Source organism: Leiobunum rupestre, chromosome 5, assembly GCF_980474605.1.
Source record: "Leiobunum rupestre chromosome 5, qqLeiRupe1.1.hap1, whole genome shotgun sequence".
NCBI classification, from domain to species: Eukaryota; Metazoa; Arthropoda; class Arachnida; order Opiliones; family Sclerosomatidae; genus Leiobunum; species Leiobunum rupestre.
In genome coordinates, this window is record NC_143388.1 from 11,382,592 (window position 1) to 11,404,694 (window position 22,103).

At 35.3% G+C, this 22,103-nt stretch overlaps 1 protein-coding gene across 1 annotated transcript; it reads left to right on the forward strand.

Moving 5' to 3' along the window:
- The first annotated feature begins 2,054 nt into the window (after positions 1-2,054).
- On the forward strand, positions 2,055-18,839 carry LOC149943536 (uncharacterized). The gene is made up of 5 exons (XM_090175349.1): positions 2,055-2,355; positions 12,867-13,091; positions 14,254-14,626; positions 15,858-16,165; positions 18,459-18,839. The coding sequence occupies exons 1-5, from the start codon at positions 2,223-2,225 to the stop codon at positions 18,686-18,688; spliced, it is 1,269 nt and encodes a 422-aa protein (XP_090031475.1). The 5' UTR covers positions 2,055-2,222; the 3' UTR covers positions 18,689-18,839.
- Positions 18,840-22,103: the final 3,264 nt, after the last annotated feature.

Consider the following 22,103-nt stretch of genomic DNA (forward strand, 5'->3'; position numbering starts at 1 on the left):
GATTACGGTAGGGGGCGTAATCAGAAGCACCGTCGTGGGTGTAAGTAGCACCTGCTAGCTCCTAGAGTGTCGACTTCTTAAGTGTTACGTGGTCTTATCGACAGAGCGCATCTTTTAATTGAATATCCGATCTGTTTTGACGCAGCTGAAAACGACTTTGACTTGAGACCGGCATAAGCTGTTGTTACAAGTGCTTTTCGAGTAGATCTCGAAATTTTCTATTGGGTGATAAACCGATTCGCTTGTCTTTAAAGCCGGCTCGCTTTAGGCCGCTCAATTAAAACATTAATCGTTTTCATTTTCGTTTTTTTAGCCGCCTATTAAAGCTTTCAACATTGTATATTTGAAATTGAAATATATGTGGTTTTTTAGAGCTCGGCGTTTGGATAAAAATTAACCACTTATTTTATTTGTATCCATAACCTACAATTATCCGAAAATATAAATTATTTTTTTGCATGTTTATCCATGGATAATATCCATTAATAAACAGTTAACCAAAATATTTACGATTAATCGAAATTTTGTCAGTTAATTTATCTGTTACGCAGAGCTCTAGTTTTTTATGGCAATAATATATTTGAAATAGATAAAACAGAAAAAAGTATTGATTGATTTACCCGTAAATTTTAATTAATTTAAGCTCAAAAACAAGAAGTCCTTTTCGAAATTCTACTCTATAAAATTCTACTCTGTAAAAATCATGATCCGTCAAAAATGACAATGCAGAAGAGGCTGCTATCAAAATATCAAATTATCGATAGTATTGGTCAAATTCAATGAAAAGTTTCGACATACGGTCGTTGGTGCCCATTTAAGTCTTGGGCACCAAAAATAGACAGATTTTATGTCCACTTAAGCATTTAGTTTATTATTTGACTCAAATACCGGATATACATACTGCCACTACTTAAAATTGAACTTACACAATCGAAAGTTTGATATTTCGATATCCGCCCCTTCTCCACATGCGCATTGCCATTTTTGACGGATCGAGATTTTTGGTCAGTTTTGATTTTTCCAGAATAGCCCTCCGGGTGTAACTTTGGATTAAAGCCATCCAGGTGATATATGTAAAATGTTAGTTAAAAATATTTTTATATATCGTAATAAAACATCATTAAATTTAACTCTTTTTTTAAGGAAAATTAAATTATCTATAAGTTTGACCAGTCCATGATACCAAATTAGATCAGTAACCATAGCTACGGATATAATATTTTTAGCGCATTAATTAAAGGGCCACAGAATAGGTTTAATCGCGTATACCCGAGTCACGTGACTTAAGGGGAGGAGCTACCTGAAATTCAGCCCGAATTTTCCAAACAATTTTATGTACCTTTAAATTTCTTAAAAATCTATTAATTTTCTTACACGAAAAAATATATCAACTTTTTCTTACAAAAGTTAAATTTATGAATAATCATGATATATAATAAATATGAATGTATATACTTAATAAGATTCAAAGCTTTAATATTAAAATCGGATTAAAATTGTTAGTATAGGAGCAATTTTAATATAATTCAAATTATTACATCCTTAAAGACAATTTTTAAAAACAAAAAATGATGAAAAACGAAGAGTCAGTAAATCGGATAGTAAATTTTCCATCAAGATCAGACTTAAAATCACCCGAAAAGGGAGATAGGGCAAAAATCCAAGTAAACACCAGGTTGGTCTCATAAAGAGTGGGGAATCCTGCCAACTGCGACAAAAATCCGTTAATGTTATTATCTATAACGTGTTTCAGCCGTTGCGCGCAACTTCGTATCCTACATTAAAAGCGAGAAGGAGAGTGCGGTAAGTCATACGACTCGGAGTTGCGAAAGCATCCAATGGATTTATATCTCGTAATGGCGATGATTATATCTAAAATAGCGGGATATTCTCTCTGCCATCATATCCCGATTCCCGTCTGTCTCTCTCGGGAAGAACCAATCACGGAGCCGCGATCTGAGGAAGTCGCCATGGCAACGCTCGGAGGAGAGACCCCGAGCGTCAAATGAGGAAAAGGGGCACGTGCGCCCGGAATCAAGAAGAGAAAAACCGTCCGCAGCCGACAGTCGCACCCCGAACGCGGATCGACGAACTTCGGCGATTAGCGCAGTGTACACAGTCCCAGCCCATTCCTTCCTTATTTCGAAATAATTCGACTTTAATGAGCCTTTGATTTCGACAAATCGAGTTTTGTCATTTTTCGGACATCTTGTTTCGAAGTGATGCCGAAAGCGTTTCTAGTCAAGGGCAGCAAGAAAATGACGTTTAAAGAGAAGGGTCAAAATAACTGGTCAAGCGAGCAAAGCGCTTTCAAACTAGTGGCGGGGAATGTCAATGGTCAACCCTTCACGAGAGGTTAGTCACGAATTTGGTTTTACTTAAATTTAAAATATTTTCTTAAATATAGAAGGAAAATCTTTGTGTTTGTGAAGTTACCCGCGTATTGAACAGATTCAGTGGGGTGGCGGAGTGGTTAGCACTTTCGCCTCGCAGCAAGAGGAGCCGGGTTCGATCCCAACTTGTGGCACTGGGTGAAAACTCGGAACTACTCCTTCCGCGTTGAGTTTAAGGGGTTTCCCCCGAGTTCTTCGGTTTCCCCTTCCATAAAAACTTGTCGAGGTTAACGGTAATAGTTAGTGTAGGGAGCTGTTGGCTCACGTGGCATGAAGGGCTTGCCACCACCCTCCTACGCATTGTAACCCGGCCACCTGTATTAATGGATTTAAAAGTCACTTGATGACTTAGGGTATTAGGCTAGCTGATTGTTATTATTATTATTATTATTAATGCAGCTTCACAATTTTACAATGATCTATTTACAAAATTAAATCAACAAGCGTAATATGGGAAAATAATAATTTGGATAAACCTATTTCTACAAATTTTCTCACTTTTTAAATTTGATAAGTAAATTAGAGATTATTTCCACTGGAATTTGAAAATTGAAATTAAAAAATGCAATATATTACATATAGCCAAATTAAAAAATAATTAAATTCCTATCATTGACTTTAACGTTTTTACTTAATTTAAAGTAAGTCGATTTCAATGTCTCGATTAACACGGCAAACGTAAAAATCAACACAATGAATACAATACTTGTATAATAAGCTAAAAAGTTTAGTGGGCAACTAATAGTATTAAATTAAAAAGTTTTTTGCTATTTAAAAGAGTCTCTCCTTTAAACTTTTTGATTTCTCCAATAATTACAATAAACTTTTATTTAATGTGTAATGCTTTTTTTACCGCTTCGCTAGTATAAAGCGTTTTATAATTATATACAATTTAAAATTTTTATGATTTAACTGGAAAAAGATTAATTCTAGCTCGAACAATTAGATTTAAACATTTTAATTGTTTTGCTTTAAAAAACTTAATTTTTGTACATAATTTAACTAAAGACTCTTTCACTTAAACGAACCTATAGCTATAATAGGTCAATGGGTTGTTCCGTTACCACTCAGATAAATTTGAAATAAAAGTTCAATTTACGTATATACATCATTAACTACAGCCTTTTCAAAGGGAAGTTCGGTTTATTTGGAATATTTAACGTATACTCTTAAAACTATAAAATTGGTAAGTCAATAAGTGGCAATTGCTTTAAGTATATAGAGTGAGTATAACCAAAAAGCAAACTTTGGGGAAAAAACATGTCCTCGTATAGATCGGCTTTAGTCACACATTAATATTTAAAATCTCAGCGTTTATTGAGCACGAGATCAAATTTTCTCCACGCGATAATCGAGTTTGATTGTTAAAAGGGGCTTGCCCGCAGTGAATTATAAAAGCCACATTGAACTGTCCGTCGCGCATTTCCAATGTAAATATTCGCCAGCCTCGAATAGATCGTTATACGCATAAATCAAACTGAATTATCATAAATGGGCTCCTGAAAACAAATTTACTTAAAACGAAAAATCAGGACATTACGCCACGAATGGCCCTACACCTACTTCTTCGCCGTTTCATAATGCCCAAAATATATTCCACGAGAGGCTTATATGAAATATTCATAATTTAGCCAAGTGTTATCCCTGTCATGGGTACGAAGTCAAGGGGTAGAGTCGACTTATTATTGCGACTTTTCATAAGTAGCAATTAGAACTAGCGAGGTAAAATTGACCAACGTTATCCATCATTAACTGTAATTTATCTATACGAAAAAATGCTTTATTATAGCATTGCACTTTTAAGCATTTCTTTAAAAATAGTGTTTACAACTTATTATTATTATTATTATTATTTAACATATTATTAAAACTAGTTATATAAATGAAGCCACAGTCACGCATTAGGTTCCATGGTGAATTTGTCTTCAATGGTCGAAACTGGCAATCAAACTGACTTAAACTGGGTTTTATGGTCTCGTGTGAGCGTGGCTTTAGATTAGTTTATGAAAGTATTTATTATTTTACTAATTGGCATGAGTCGTAGGGTCCGAAAATTGTTAAGAAAACTAGTCTTCTAAATTTAAATATCAGTATTTTTCGATTCCTTTTAGACAAGAAGTAATTAACAGTCAATTTAAACTAAGCAAGCAATTAAATCCATATATAATCTATCATAATTAATTAAAATGTAACGAAGGAAATCAATAAAACTAAACTATTTAAACTATTGAATAAGTATTAAATTAATTACAAATTTAACTTCTTTAGAATTTTATTACACAAATATCTTAAATTGTAAGAATTTAAAATAAATAAATTATCATTATTAATTAAATGTGTGGAAAGTAATGAAAAATCTAATCTACTTAAAAATATCATAATTTGTAAGAATTGAAATTAAATAAATTATCATTATTAATTAAATGTGTGGAAAGTAATGAAAAATCTAATCTACTTAAAAATATTAAACAAAAATTTCAAAATTTATGATTAAAAATGTATTTAAATTAATGAAAGTTAAGTTATTGTGAATTCTATTGAATATGAGAAAATTAAATTTTCATTTGTTTTAAATATTGCGCGAAAATTCAGTAATACATTTATTATTTATTACCAATCAGTTAATTTAAAAAGGGGGGGTTGTAGTCGTTACCTTTTCAAAATCAAGGAAGATAAAGCCTTTGATAAACCGTGTGTCATAGCGATTAAAGGACCCAAACACGCAAATTTCCAGTATCCCGTTGAGATTTTCCTCCGCATTTTTAGTAAACCGCCATAAAACAAATATCACGTGGCTATTACTGATATTGTTGTACATAGAACCGCCTAAAGTTGACTTATTGTAATTCCGGGCTACTTTTAATATAAGTAGAGGTTTACCGTCGCCTACTGTTAATAGTAGGTGGGGTATCGCTCTTCACCATGGTTACCGGACTAGAATATAACGTCAACTCGAACATTATCCGTGTTTGTGTAAAGAAGGCGGCAAACGCTAATCCCTCGGGAACCGAAGACAATTTTGCGCGCTGAATTCTAGAAAAGCTTAATCAGGGACTAAATTGCCATTTTTAATGGTGCCCTTTTATATGACAATGGAAAGGAGAGATTTGCCATTTTCATGAGAGTATTGAAATCGCTTTTAAAAAAAGAATTGTTAACCTATATAATATACTTTCTATTGATTGGGCTTTGAAAATCCAAATACCATTAACCGAAAGTCAAATTGATTAAACCACTACAATATCTGCTTGTATTCCCATTCAGGGTTGCCACAAAATTTTAAGATTCAAATTCCCTGACTATTCCCTGTTTTCCCTGACCATTTTAAGAGATTTTCCCGGACTTATTAAGGCCAAAATTTTACTTTTATATTTTACTTTTATCAGAAGTTAATAAATTTAGATGAAATTATATTTCAGTAAAAAGGTTATTGCAATGGTGGAAAAATTAGCCAAACATTCAAGGAAATAAATGATAATCGTGGAATTTGTCATAGATCTAAAGTTAAATTACCTTCAAAAAGTGCCAAGATAAAATTGAATTCCCTGACTTTTCCCTGAATTTTTACCAATTCTTAAAATTATCTGACATTTCCCTGACTTTTTAGGCCCATTTTTAAATTCCCTGACTTTTCCCTGATTTCCCAGTTTTCCCTGACGTGTGGCAACCCTGCCGTTAAGGAGATTCGAGCGAGTATAAGTGTCCCGATAGAGAACAATCGACTTACGATTTTAATCCTTTACTAAAACTAAAACTAGTTTTTATGACATGTCTTCACACAGAAAATAATTGTTCCTCCTTGGGACGCCACGGGTCAATTTAAGGAGGCCCCATAAAATCGATTGGTGGGTCCTCAAGTAAATGACTTTTACTCTATTCCTAGCAACCTACTCCTGGTGCTGCCGATGGTTTAATGTTAATGGTAACTTATACTCAGTTGCAGGTTAAGAAAGGCTAAATATCTAGTACATTTGGCGGAAAAATTCTAGCATTAATTACCGGTAAATCGGCGGCTGGAATTTCGAATGTGGCCTATTGTCTGTTGAATTCCTAGAGGTTAATACGCGTGTTATATTAATCCATTTTAGAAAAGTCTATTTCGTAAATTTCTAAGTGATCAATAAATATTTAATGTAGATTATTATTTTTAAGCTTCATTATAGCGTAACTTTAGTATTATGATCCTGAACAATCATCAAATCGCATATATACGTCAACGTGGTTATCTCAGCTTTACTCGTTCTATACTTACTCTGGACGAGCCAAACGGAATTGTTTTAAGTATGCATCACTTGTAGTACTAAAAATTTATTATTACAATGGCTTAGAAATCTTATCTATGTTAATTAATTAATTAATAATTAAAATATAACGAAATAGACGGAATTTTCCAAAATTATATAAAACGTTTTATTTTAAAGCGCTTGCTGCTAAATATGTTTCAATATAGAGGGCTCGTTCAATTTCGCACGCGTCTCCTGAAAGAAAAAAGGCGCGCGAGCTATCAACTTTAGCCTTACAAATAAAAATAGGAATCCATACCTCTACTTGGAATGCTTATCACGGCAGATCTCGTTTCGACGAACAAACAACAACGTGAGAAGGGAGCTCGAGCAGAGGGTATTTTTTTCTCTCGTAGGAGGGGCCAAAGCCGTCAGAGTGATCTTACCATACGCAATACGGCAGGATAAGCATTCCTGCTTTAAAATGAAACATGTTTCAAGCCAATAACAGTAAATGGCAATAAAGGTCGCTGGATGACTTGGGCCTAGGGATTGTGCCTTGGGTATTAGTCTCGCTAAAAAAGATAGGCAAAGGAATAGAGTAGTAGCACTACGTAGCTTTGGCCATGGCCGCCATTGTGGGCGCGAATTTTTTATGAATAGGAAAAATCATGGGTGACGTCGTGTGACGTCGCACTGCCATTACTCTATACTTATCCCGTAAAAGATTTATTATCTATTTCTGAAATAAGATAAAAGTGGTTCTTCTAAGATAGTTAAGACCCCTTGTGAAAACTTTTACACTGAAAAAAATAATGGCGTTAAAATGGTGTGGAAAGGGTTTACATAAATTCCATAAACCTTACACTCTAAGACAAAATGGTTTCACCATAAACCCTTAAGGGTTTCTCTTGTCCCAGATTTAAAACCCTATAAAATGTTTACGAAGGGTGCTATACAACATCGTTAACAGGTGTGTATTTATATATATACTATAGGCTTTGTGTGTAGTTTAAATTTTGGTCATAAGTATCGCCGCCTACCGACCGAGTTTTAAAGTAATATATGAAAACTGTCTGATCGATCAAAATTATCTCTGCACAACAACTGAAAGCTCAACCAAAAAATATAGAAATTCAGAAGTCGTCTGCTATTTCTTAACATAATTTGCTGACGGATATTAAGGCAGATGGCGCTATATTTCCCAAGCTAGAAGCCTATTCGAAAGTGAGTGTTGTACTACCCTAAAGGGGGTGTTGAAGCACTCTTAAGCGAGTAAAGTAGTCGAATAAAGGGGGTAAAGTAGCAGCCCTAAGGGAATAGTGAAGCACCCATAGTGAGAACTCTAGCACCCTAAAGAGAATAGCCTTGCACTCTTAATAGATGGTTTAGCACTCTAAAGGGAGTAGTGTATGTCCCTAAAGAGAGTGATGTAGTAACAAAGACGGAATAGTGAAACACCCAAAATAGTGTCAATAAACATCCTTAAAGGAACTATGCTGCACCTTTTCTGGTACATGGGAATTAACACCTTTTACCGGTGAAGTATAAACGATTTAGGGTGTTAGGGTTTTACATATATAGGGATACGAATTTTAGAAATAGGTAAATTACGCGGTAAATTACCGCGTAATTTACCGTTTCATGGTAATTTAAAATTAATTCCCAAATGTTTTATAATCTCGTTTTGTCACAAATTTTGTGGCATAGTCTAAATGTTTCAAAACATAAAAAAGGATGATGAATCTGATAATTTTATTAGAAAACCAAAAGAAATACAACAAATACACTTATTTTTATCTTTTTAAATGAAATCACTGCATGATTTTATCTGGTTTTCAATGTAGATCTTTACATATTTTGGGCCTTTTTTTAGTTCAATTTCTTCACAACAGGAAAAATTTAATATATCAGTATTCAGTAAATTAATCCGGTAAATTACCGTGGTAATTATCATTTTCATATTTTTTTACAAAAAATCGTAATTGACCGTTACCCTGGTAAATTACTGCGTAATTTACCTAGGTAAATTACCAATTCGTATCCCTAGTTTTATATAGAAAACATTTTTTTTTATCGTGTAACGCTTAACCCTCCTTGAAGTTCCACCGTTCACGTTTTGGCAGGGTAGTTTAACTACTATTGCAGCAGGAGGAAATTAACAATAATAATAATAATAATAATAATAATCAAGCGACTTTTGAAGCCTTTAATTCGGGTGGCCGGTTCTCAAGTAGTGCTCGGCATTCGATTAATTTTTATTCATGAATAAAATAAGCTCGGTGATATTTAAATAATATTTATTTAAATAACCAATAGTTGAATAAAAATTGTAAAATGTTTAAATAATCGAAAGTGAATAAGCCTATTATTTAAATAAAACAAACAATTATTTAAATAAATACCACTTTTATTCAAATAAATGCTTGGTTGCGTAAAAACATAATTAAATAAGTTAAAATGATATTCTTTTTACCAACTTTTTTAAACAAATCGAAAAATTTGTGGATAATGAATAAACAATTCCGAGCACTACTCTCAAATTAAGCTTCTATCTTAAAACTAAACAATCCTTATAAATCTTTGAAAATATTGATACGTCTGAAATCTAAATGACCATTATTCTTAACCAACAAGAATTTAGCATTTAATCAAGTTTCACTTCAATTTATTTTGTCGTTTTCGCTGAGATAGTAATTTAGCGCGTGTGTCCATAAGGGGGACTCGGATAATGAAACTGGCTCCGTTGGGTGCGATTAACTGAGACGCCTATACGAGAAGCTAGGCTTTAGGAATAACAATTGCCATAGATTAAATTATAATGACGCGAAATGGCAGCGCACCGCAACGCTTAATGTACAATCAGATCCGAAATGGTCAGAAGACTTCGGCTTTTGTTTAAAAAGGCATAAAAATCAACAAATGTCCACGGTTGACCACGCTTTACGCTCTCGATCGAAGACTTTGTTTTGGAACCAACGCGGAAACGACGTAATGATCAGTTTCAAAATTGGATAGGCGCGGGTCACGCCAACGTGTTGGGACCATTTTCCAGCGACCAAAAAGCCAAATCAGCGCAGCTTCTCCTGGTCTTAAATGTACAACGTTCCATCAACATTGGAGCAATTGGCTTAAAACGGACGCTAAATTCTTAAGTATTTTTTAACTAGGTTAGGAGAACTAAATTTAGTTATAGCTCAAAATTGTATATGTAAGAAATTTTAAACTCCACTATTTAAATATATTTATTAGATCTAATCAATAGTGCTGTTTAAAAATAAATTATTATATAAAATTTTACTTTATTCCACATTAAGTGAAAAATTTAAGAAAATATATTGCTATATATAAAGTAACTTCACATTAAGTGAAAAATTAATATTTCTTATAAACAAATATGACTTACTTTTCATTGAATCAAAAGAATCTTAAGAAGGATAGTTTTAATGCTATTTTTCTTACTAAACCTTTTTTCAACACTAATACTCTCGTCCCGACTTGGACTTGCAACTGAACTGAGTAGTATATTATCATCCTTGGTAATGGTATCTCATCTTGGGACATATTTATACTGTTGAAGATAAAAAGCGTTATCGGCTTTTCTCGTTTAGTTTTTTTAATAGGTTAAAAAATGTTTATTGTAAATAAGATATATTTTTAAGCACTAATCTTATCTTACTATTTTTAACCTTATGTGTATATATATTCGCTTACAGCGTTTATTATTACCGTCACTCCTAATATGTCGTTCATCTTGTAAAGTACTCATTCTTAATAAACGTTTGTTTTTTTAAAATCACTACGTTATGATTTTCTTACTAGTTTCATTAGTTAGTTAATGTAGGGTAGCTTTGCTGATTAACATTGGATTTAAAACTCCAATATATACACTAGGGAGCTCTGTGCCAAACTAAGCTTTGATTTCGTAATAACTCTGAAAATTAGCTCATCAATTCGGTTATAATTTAACTAATTGGCATACTTATTTGTATATTTTACTTATGATTGAATCTATATTTAAGATTATTTAAGATTTTGAACTTAGAGTATTAGATATTATAATAACTCTTGAAATTTTGTATTAGATTTTATAATATTGTTAAATGTTTTGAAAAAAATCTTCAATAGGGTCAAAAAAGTGACCTTAGAACATACGCTGCCTACTTATAGACAACTATAATAGTCATGATTTGTACACTTGTCAAACCGGTTGTCATTTTTAACAATTAAATAGTTTTCGTTAAAACGTAAGTGATCCTCTTAAAGGGAGTGTGAAGTATTTTGAAAATTTGGCAGTTGAATATGTGGGAGTAGTGGCTTAATTTTAAATGCCTATTTCACACTCAGACAAATCTGCACTCTGGTATATTAAGATATGAATGAATTCTTTAGAAGTTTTATTATAAAGAATCATCAAGCAACAAACACAAGGAGAACGCAGCTAGCTTTTAAACACGCTAACACAGTGTTGTGTACAAATTTCATTGAACGAGCCTTTAAGCTGACGTTTTAATGAAAGGGTGAAGACAATTTCGGAATTTCCTCCTTCCGACGGCAGCAGGCGCTAAAGCGTCTAACCAATGAAAATTGTACTCAAGAAAATGCACGACTTTTGGCGGGTTGCGTTCTCCTTGTGAGGGGTGCTGTGTTTGTTGCTCCTAGCTCCTACAGACCTTTTACCCTAAAAGTCCTTCAGCAGCGCTCGTAGTGGGGAAAAACCTAACATTCGTTGATCCACTATGAAACCTTTATACGACCTTTAAAGGTTCACAGAACAGTTTCCCCTATCCTCACGTGATTATATAACCAAATCGTCAAAATACAAACGATTCCGTGGATCTTTAAAGGAAGTATAAACTAAATAAAAAAATTGTCTGCTAACACGCCTTACGATTTGTTTTTAACGTAACTAGCGCCAATAATCCCTAGCTTCTGTTAAACCTGGTGGACGAAACGTAAAATTCATTTATCCACTATAAAGAATAAGAAATGCATACTCCCTTTAAGGCTTATTCTTAGTATGTGGTTGAAACGAAGTGCATTGTAGGTCACAGCAACAGGTGCGCGGTTCCACGAACGAAGCAAATAAAACGTGGATGAACATATACATAAATAATATCAAAGCCACAGTTAAAATAATGAGCGACCGTATTCGGAATAAATCGCCAGCGAAATGACCACTTATAAAAAGTAAAGCACGGAACAATCGAGCGAAAGTTGGAAAGCGCGGGTTAGTCACAGCAATCAGACACCGCCAAATCGCATTTTCGCTGACTTTAGTGTTTATTTTAACGTGGAAAAGCTAAATCGCTGCTATAGCGAGTGGGAAATTGGCATTTGAATAAATAAAATGTTATTGACATGATGGCGACTCTGAACAAACAATTCGTCGACATGCGTGAGCCTATTTTTTATTTCCACCATCATTATATAAATTGATTATGGCCTTTTATAAATCGGTTCTCTATTACCGAACACGGGTTGTTTCCCAGCCGTTACAGTCGTTCTAGCAAACAACGGGTATCATTGGGGCTTAGAGTCTATATGGATTAGTTAGTCCAACAAAGAGGTAGGAGTGTTTCCCGTCATTCAACTTCAATCACAGTCGTTTTTGGCATTTGATACGTCAGATACTAGCATTTGTTAATTAGACCATATTAATATAAATAGAGCCACTGGTTTTTAATTAATCTAGAAAAAATTTGAAAAATCTCGGTTAAACGTTGTTCGTCGCTTGATGACTTCGGGTATTAGCCTAGCCTAGCCTAGCTGAAACTTGTCGCCGAGTGTAAACGTAGCTTTTTTCTGTACAAGTTCCCCCGTTCACGTTTTCAAGGGGTGACTTGATCTGTCTATTATTTCAGTATCGTAGAAGATATTAAATTAAGAAAAACAATTATTATTATCAGATGTATATAATATACGTCTCCTTGTAATGATAATGTTAATAGCTTGGAAATTTGTGTGGGGTGAAAAATACCGTGTAGCTAGACATTTCCTAGAACTAATATATTGGGAAATATTGTTTATAAATAAGTAAATTTTCCTAGATAATATAATATTTACAATTTTCATCATTAGGTGAAGTATTACACGCGTTTTTACACGTGTGCGCATCCACGATTGGCATTGACATCTGCGTCATTTTAATGTCATAGAAATAAACCATAAAGTCTAGCTAATACTAATGCGAAATAACGGTGCAAAATAGGCGTTTAAATAATAAAGTTTTATCATTTTCTATTAACAGAAAACGCAATGGCCCTGTACGCTATGCCAAGCTACTTAGCGCATCGAGTGTCTCAAGAAATAAGTTCACAAAGTCATCGATTGGCGTCAATACCATACGGTCATTACGGTTCAGTACTACTTCACTATCTGAACGTTGCCAGGAGTAGAGGACTATCTTTGCAAGACTACCCTTTGACCAACGGAAAATTAACCTCTCCCAGTATTTCACCCTCATTAGGATTAGGTAAGTGTTAACGTACATTTTCTATAAAGGTAGTCCCAAAATTCCCTCGCTCTATGGTATATAAATAAATTAGAACAAGGACGTTTTTAAATCGATTATGAAGCAATTACATCATAAATCCATAAAACCTTTTCTTCAAAAAAATCTTATCTAAATCCGTGCCCGCTAATCTCCGCCTAAACCCGGACTATTGTATAAATCTTAGGATTAAAGCTTAGCAACAGCCATAAACAGGAACATAAATCTAATCTGGATTTGAGTTTGCCCTCAGTTAGTTACATAGTCTAATTGAATCTCACCCGCTGTATTTGAATGATAGGGAATATACAGACTAAACCCTATCAACGCGTATCACTAAAATTGGCGATGATTAAGAGCACCTTCTCAACGTTAATATGTTATTAATTTCGACATATTATTATCTGTGTCGCGATGAACCATCACCTTATTTCGAAAGTTTTTAACGCGGCTTCTTGAGAAAAATGCCATATGCCGTTCCACCATAAGGTAGAGATAAGGCTCGCACCAATTTAAATTATACCTTTAAGAATACTCGATTCTGAAGAGACGCCAAATAAGACGATTTTGAAAAGTCACGCGTATCGCCTAATTATAAAAGACAATAAAACCACACGCCACATTTAGGAGTATAAGAATATAAATAACAAGTTGGCAAACCAAAATATACCTCTCCTCGGAAGAGTTTTTAATTTTCAGTGTAGCGTAGCTGTATCCGTGGTTCTGCGGTAGAACGCTCACCTGTCGTGCAAGAGGGCTCGGGGTCGAATCCCGGCCGATTAAGAAATTATACTACACCCAATGACTAAAAGAGGGCGCTTTTGGAAAAACCTTTTCCCCTGATTCTAAGAAACTGGGTACGCAGTGATTACCCTTTGCCCCGAAAATGCAGGCCCGACAGACAGACCCACAGACAGACACGGTGGTTGTATAACCCCTCCTAGGGTACAGAGTCCCCTCGGAGAGGTAAAAACGACTACGCGCTTGCGTGATTATTCAAATACCGAGCACATACATACGACCCGCAGTCTACAGTTCGAATACCCCACACTTTTAATACGTTTCAAACACGAACAGCTCGAATAGAGTAGCGTTTTCGAGCCTAATAGATTAAAAATATTGACTTATTGTTTGGCCGTTACAGATATCCCTTACAACTGGAAGACGGCTTATACACAAGGAGGATGCGTCAGTCCATCCGTGATTGAAAATACGCCGCTGATGGGAAACTTCATCGAGACTAGTCAAACAATGACGTCCAGCCCCGGGACGATAGCCAAAGATCAAAACGACCACGAAAGCGGTCGGGGTCGACCATTGTCTGACCATTCCATCGACGCCTTGCTCAACCGGAGACCGAGTAAAAGTCAAAGGTCGGCGACGGGAGACGAACCAGTCAATCTAGTCACGAGGGAAAGGACGCAGACCAACAACTTGGGGACCAGCTTTAATTACCGGTGTTTGCCTTGTCACAAAACATTCGGAACACCGAGTGGATTGGACGCCCATGTTAGAAGGTGGGTCTTGCGTGAGATCCACAACTAGAGGTCGGGGATGGTTAACTTTTATTCAATAGATAGAGCTCTCAAAATTATTCGTAAAACGTTTTGATCCAATAATTTATATTTCAATATTATCCGATTAATGTTTTGATAAATTTGTAAAATTAATCGGAAAAACGACGTTTTTTTTCGATAAAAAGCTCAAATTTTACGAATAATACATGTTTTTTAATCATTTTCCGAAATATTAACCGGTAAATTTCTTTGTTTACATTTTTTTCCCGAAAAAAATCAATTTAAACATGGATAATGATTAACCGTCCCCGACCTCTATCCACAACCAACTTAAGGCACGGTCACACTATAGAGCTTAAAATTCCATTTAGGTCAGTTTGAATGCCAGTTTTGACGGCCGACGATAATTCTTGGTTCACACGTGCGAAATCGCTTCACCTTAGCCAAGGCTTCACTTCATTTGAAATTATGACCAGAATTTTGAAAATACTAAAATGTATCAAAAACAATTAGTTTATTATGTTTACTATACATACAGTAATATTACTTGACATTATTTAAAATTTTATTCCCATTATTTTTGAAAATACGAGCAATTTTACTTTCCCGCCTGGTCGTTTTGAAAACGATTCTAAGCGAACCGACTTGGACGAGTTGCTTCCCGAACCAACACGAAGCGATTTCTCACGCTGGTTTTGAAAACTAGTTATCTAAAACCAAGCGATTTTAGGGGTAAATGTGAGCCTGGCTTTAGTGACATTAACGCTATATAGTGATGCCATTAGTACTTAAACATAGGGGTCAATAACGTTAGTCTTTGGTAGCACGTTCGCATAACATTTAGCGAAAGTAAGTCCGCTTTTAAATCACGAAACATAAACATAGACAAAAAGATGAATTTGACCTATTTTGGTTAAAATTGATCAATGATTTTGGGTAAAATTGATCAATTTTGTTTAAATTTTAACAAAATTTGGGTATCCGAGAAAATCCCATGCTTTTTCAAACGGAGAGGTCCAAAACATTTTGGGTTGCCATAGGAAAACTAAAGCCCATTGCAACTTTTCCCTTTGGCAATTTTCATACTACCAAAAGGTTTACCGAACCCTCGAGTTTCAACAAAATCGGTGATAACCACCTCGGGTAGTCTCCTTGTTAGTGAATTAGTTAATCGTTGATAATTGCCATTAATTTGGATACAATAGAAATAACTAAAATAATCTATTCTTAGGTTCCACCGAGAGCGGTATCCACTAAGCATTGACACCGGTGACCGATACCCACTGGCAACTACATTTCCGAAATTCGGCGCCAGCAACATTCATCCAGTCGGAGATCAGTCGTCCAAATCCACCCAAAATGTTCAACAACCAGAACGCAGTTTCCAATGCAAAGAATGCGGGAAGGCTTTCAAAAGGTCCTCAACACTCTCCACGCACCTCTTAATCCATTCTGACACGAGGCCGTACCCTTGCCAGTATTGCGGAAAGAGGTTCCACCAGAAATCCGACATGAAGAAGCACACCTACATACACACCGGTGAGCCGAGTTTGCATTAATGATAATAATAATAACAATCAGCTAGGCTAATACCCAAGGCACCACCAAAGGCCTAGGTCATCAAGCGACTTTTAAAGCCATTAATTTAGGTGGTCGGGTTACAATGCGTAGGAGGGTGGTGGCAAGCCCTTCATGCCACGCGAGCCAACAGCTCCCTTTACACTAACTATTACCATTATCCTCTACAAGTTTTTATGGAAGGGGAAACCAATAGAGCTCGGCGTTTGGATAAGAATTAATAACTTTATTTATTTTTATCCAAAACACACATTTATCCACAAATTATCCGAAAAAATCTATTATTTTTACATCTTAAATTGCTTTTTAGTCTGGATAATATCCACGAATAAACAGTTAATCGAAATTTTAGCGGTTAATTTATCTGTTTCGCCGAGCTCTAGCCCGAAAACCGAAGAGCCAAGTTCAAGCGGGAATAACTATTTTAAAGTGCCACAGCATCAATAGATAATAGGGTTTTTATTCTAGCCTAGTCTAGAGGTTTAGTTTTACTTTTGGATTCGACAAAACGAGGCGAAAATTCCGCGAAATTTAAATTGGCAAACATTATTAGGCTTATCATGGAATAGACTTGGCACTCTGTAGCTTTGATAAAATACGCGAAAAGGTAGATAAGTCCATAATTAAAAGGGATAATATAGCTAAATCCTAAACAAATTTGAAGAAAATTAAAAACTTACTAATAACTCGTACCGATAGGTCTTCGAGTAACGCGAAACTCGGATCAAATAGATCTTCGAGTAATAAACTAAAGTAAAAATAAATAAAATAGCCAGAAATTCCAACGGTAGACCGGTTTCGTTCTATTTGGAACTCATCAGTACCGTGCGGGAAATCTGGCTGACGACTATCAAATCGAAAAGAAAAACTAAGCCTAAACATTAAAAATTTTAAAACGCGTTGCGTATAGCAACGGAAAGCCGAAAAGGGGGAGTGTGGTGGAGAATAGTATATACGATAAGTTAAGTTAGAAGAAACCACGTATGGACTGTGAGAAGAATGATAAAATACTCGAAGATCTATTTGATCCGAGTTTCGCGTTACTCGAAGACCTATCGGTACGAGTTATTAGTAAGTTTTTAATTTTCTTCACATTTGTTTAGGATTTAGCTATATTATCCCTTTTAATTATGGACTTATCTACCTTTTCGCGTATTTTATCATCCTTCTCACAGTCCATAGGTGGTTTCTTCTAACTTAACTCTGTAGCTTTGGCCATGGCCGCCATTGTGGTAACATTTTTCTCCCCACGATAAAAACTATTGAAAAAAAAACTGTGACGTAGTACTGCCAAGTCCCTATTAAAACCTTTTTTTATTTATTCGGAAAAAAAGACTTCGGCAATTTTCCGGAGAGTTTTCCGACTTACAAATCTAGATAATTTTTGTAACGCGCTCAAACGAAAAGACTAGGTCGGCCCCGATTATCTCTTCCCGAGCCTCCGTAGTTGAAGGAAAATTGTTTTTATTATAAATTATTATATAAATATAACAATTTTGAAGGTCGAGATCGGCATTTAGTAAAGATAGTGCTTTTGGGTAGGCATGTTCCAAGCTAGGGTTATATGTCAATAGATAAAACTTAAAGGGCAACGCAAGCTCTGTGGCAAAATAAAGAAAAAGTAACGTGCTTTTTAACCCCCTACACCCCCCCCCCCCCTCAGTACTGGCGAGACCACGCAGAGTTTACCGTAAATATCGCACTTTGCATACATATTCACACAAATGCCAGCTCACTTGCGTTGCCCTTTAAAGCAAGTGGCGGATCGACGTGAAGTAGCCCTTTTTTCAATAGATGTCGCTAGCGTCGAAATAAAAAAGGCGGTACTTATAGGTACCCCTCGCGTTGATTGGATCGTTTGTAATTTGGTCAATAACATAAATTACAGCGAATATAAACAATATTTTTACATGGGATATATAATTTAGGCTAAAGTCTACTAAATAGAGTATAAGTTGTCTAACTATAATACTCTACAATGGCTCTCTGACGACGTTTTCATTTGGCTATTTTAAATTTTAGCTTCCTTTGACATAAGTAGATGGCACCACGGTCTCCGGTAAAGTTACGTTTTTCGAAGAATCGGATAGATTTATGGCCATCTCTAATAACAGGGGTCTTTTCATAATACAGGTGGCAATGATAGAGCCGCCATTTGCTTTAAGTCTCATTATTAAAATCAGTTAACAGGCCTCTACTATATTTTCAATGAAATGTTGTCTGAATTGGTCTAATAAAATATTTTGGTTTGCAGGTGAAAAGCCGCACAAATGTTTAATTTGCGGGAAGGCGTTTTCTCAATCTTCTAATCTGATTACTCACTCGAGAAAACACACGGGTTTCAAACCTTTCGTCTGCGACATTTGTCCCAGAGCGTTTCAAAGGAAAGTGGACCTCAGACGTCACAAGGACACTCAGCACGGGTGTTTCGCCGTAGCCAACCACGCTCTCGCGCCGCCAAATGTTAGCGTTGAATGCCGATAAACTCTACTTTTATGTGTTCTTCACGTGACCAAAGCCTTGTAAATAAAAAAAGCTTTAAATGCCTTTTAAAATAATTACGATTAATAGCCAATGTATAGTCTATTTTGACTTAAAACTCTGAAAATTGTAACGATACTGTTAAAATATTATGTCCGCTTCAGTTTGCATTCGTTTACAAACGTTATTTAAAATAAAATGTCTTTAAAAGTGACGTCATAATTCCTTATTAATTTTAATTTATCTCTTATCTAGGGGATAGGTTAAGGTAGACTACATAAATCTTCGGTTTACTCTGTCTTTCACTTGAAGTAGGCTGACTGCATGGCACCCGTGTATTGCAGTACGCCTACTTCCAGTGAAAGACAGAGTAAACCGAATATTTATGTAGTCGGCCTTTAAGGTAGACGGAGATTATGTGAAAAGTAGGAGGCCACCAACGGTCAATATATAAGAATTAAACGACAAAACTGGTAAAAAAGACCGTATATTTAATAAAAATAAATATGCCTTCAAGGCGGTACAAGATTTGAAAGAAGACTAAGATTTGAAAAATTAAATTAAATTAAATTAAATTAAATTGAAATATAAATAAAGGATTTTATTTCTGTAGACAATAAACAGAAAAAGCCACCTTCGAAATGTGGCGGTAAAACATGTAGCAATGGTGTAGCCAAATGTGTACACAAACCCCCCGAATCAAAATCCTGACTACGCCACTGACTTCTAGGAGTGTAGACGTAGCTTTATTGTGTTCAATCTACGCACCTACAAGTTATCCCTACACGTTTACGAGGCGTGGTTTAACCTGTCTATTAGCCAGGTTCACACTTACCCCTTAAATCGCTTCGTTTAGATAACTAGTTTTCAAAACCAGCGTGAGAAATCGCTTCGTGTTGGTTCGGGAAGCAATTCGTCCGAGTCGGTTTGCTTAGAATCGCTTTCAAAACGACAAGGCGGGGAAGTAAAATTGCTCGTATTTTCAAAAATAATAGGAATCAAATTCTAAATTATGTCGAATAATATTACTGTATGTATAGTGAACAAGATTAACTAATTGTTTTGGGATACATTTTAGTATTTTCCAAATTCTGGTCATAATTTGAAATGACGTTAAGCCTTGGCTATAAGTGAACCGGGCACCGGGGTGAAGCGATTTCGCACGTGTGAACCTAGAATTACCGTCGGGGGTCAAAACTGGCATTCAAACCGACCTATACTGGGTAGGAGTACCCATGTAGACGCGAAATTTCATGCAAATTAGAGCATTCGAAGGGAAATTTGATGGACTGTGAAGTTAAATTTTAATTAAAATGCCGGTATCCATCGTGCAAATGCTAAACTAAATGGGACTGGGAAAACGTATGGTAACCAATTAAAATTAACTTTGAAATTTACCTATAAACCAACGGTATAACAATGAACTACGTTCTAAAAGAACATTTCAAGAGTTATTATAAAATCTAAAAGGAAATTTCAAGAGTTATTATAATATCTCAAAGAATATTTCAAGAGTTATAAAATCTAAAAGAAAATTTCATGAGTTATTATAATATCTAATACCCTAAGTTCAAAATCTTAAATAATCTTAAATATAGATTCAATCAAAAGTAAAATATACAAATAAGTATGCCAATTAGTTAAATTATAACCGAATTGATGAACTAATTTTCAGAGTTAGTTGCAACCATAGAAGCCATTGAAAGTTGAATATTCCTACCTCGATAAACTTCTGGTGAAACAAGTAATTTTAGCATTTAGACCCAAAATGAACGTAAAACTTCTAAGCTTTGTACCGCTTAATATATGATAACGAAATAGGAAAGAAAAAAAGGCACGAGGGTCCAAAGATATTCTCCTCTTTTTGGCGGGGTTTTCCGAACCCCAGATGGTTCCGCGGTTCAATAGCGTAGACGCGCTTTCTTTCCGTGATTTAATCAGAAGTTTCGCTGTTCGGCTTTCCCGCAAAAGTACCCGGCCAGATTCCCCGGAGGCGAAGAGTACCGAAAATACCAGAATTTACAATTTTCTCAGCTCACTTTGATTTCATAATCTCCGTACGGCTATTCTCACCGACGCCCACCGAAAAGAAAAAATTTCTCTCTAGCCTCACCCGAGAAGTTACGCCAGATTTGCATAAAACATTTCTTTTAACATCTTTTTTCCGGACATTTTACGAATACCGAAACACCGATTTCTGGTCTCCCCCAATTTAAAAAAAAATAAAAAATAAAAAAGGAATTAAAAAAAAAAGGTGCCAAAAGAATTGTTTTGCTGGTATATTATTTTACAATATTTAAGGCGGAAGTAAATGATTTTGTAGTTCAAACGTTTGAATGTAGATGGCTCTGAATTTCACTCAGTCGGTGAAGGGGGGACCATATTTTTCCCCTTAGTGACTCCTCCCAAATTTGGTTATTGACCAATGCTCTGTAAGCTTACTTGCTATAGGCTTTCGCACAAATCAAAGAAGAAGAAACTACCTCCAACAATAACCTTCAATGACAAAAGAATGTCTTTTTACTGCTGAAAGCTAATAAAAGAAAAAATATACACGTGGAAACGAAGTAACCTTGCACCTTACAACGTTCGAAAGGTTTGAAAAACACATGAATGTTTCTCAAACATTTTCTGTAAACGTTGGATGAATCAAACACAACCAGAAAATATTTTATTATTCAAATTCAAATGGAAAGATTTACCACAATAGTTTTAGAATTTAGAAAATATTCCGGTAAGGTAGAAGTACAAATTCAAAGTTGATGATTATAACACGATAGAGTTGGATTATAAAAATTTGATTCAAGTCAAGGAGGTAGTTTGAATAAAAATGGTATTTGGTTATTATAATAACTGACACCTGTTGGCATCCGTTCGAAGACAATGTTATTACTAATAAACCGTTCGGGATTACGTAACGAGAGCGGAATTATAAAAAATGCTGGTTTCAAGGCGGCGTCCGTTCGAAGACAATGTTATTACTAATAAACAGTTCGGGATAACGTAACGAGAGAGCGGGATTACGTAACGAGAGCGGAATTATAAAAAATGCTGATTTCAAGGCGGCGTCCGTTCGAAGACAATGTTATTACTAATAAACAGTTCGGGATTACGTAACGAGAGAGCGGGATTATAAAAAATGCTGGTTTCAAGGCGGCGTCCGTTCGAAGACAATGTTATTACTAATAAACAGTTCGGGATAACGTAACGAGAGAGCGGGATTACGTAACGAGAGCGGAATTATAAAAAATGCTGATTTCAAGGCGGCGTCCGTTCGAAGACAATGTTATTACTAATAAACAGTTCGGGATTACGTAACGAGAGAGCGGGATTACGTAACGATAGCTGGAATACGTAACGAGAGAGAGGGATTACGTAACGAGAGCGGAATTATAAAAAATGCTGATTTCAAGGCGGC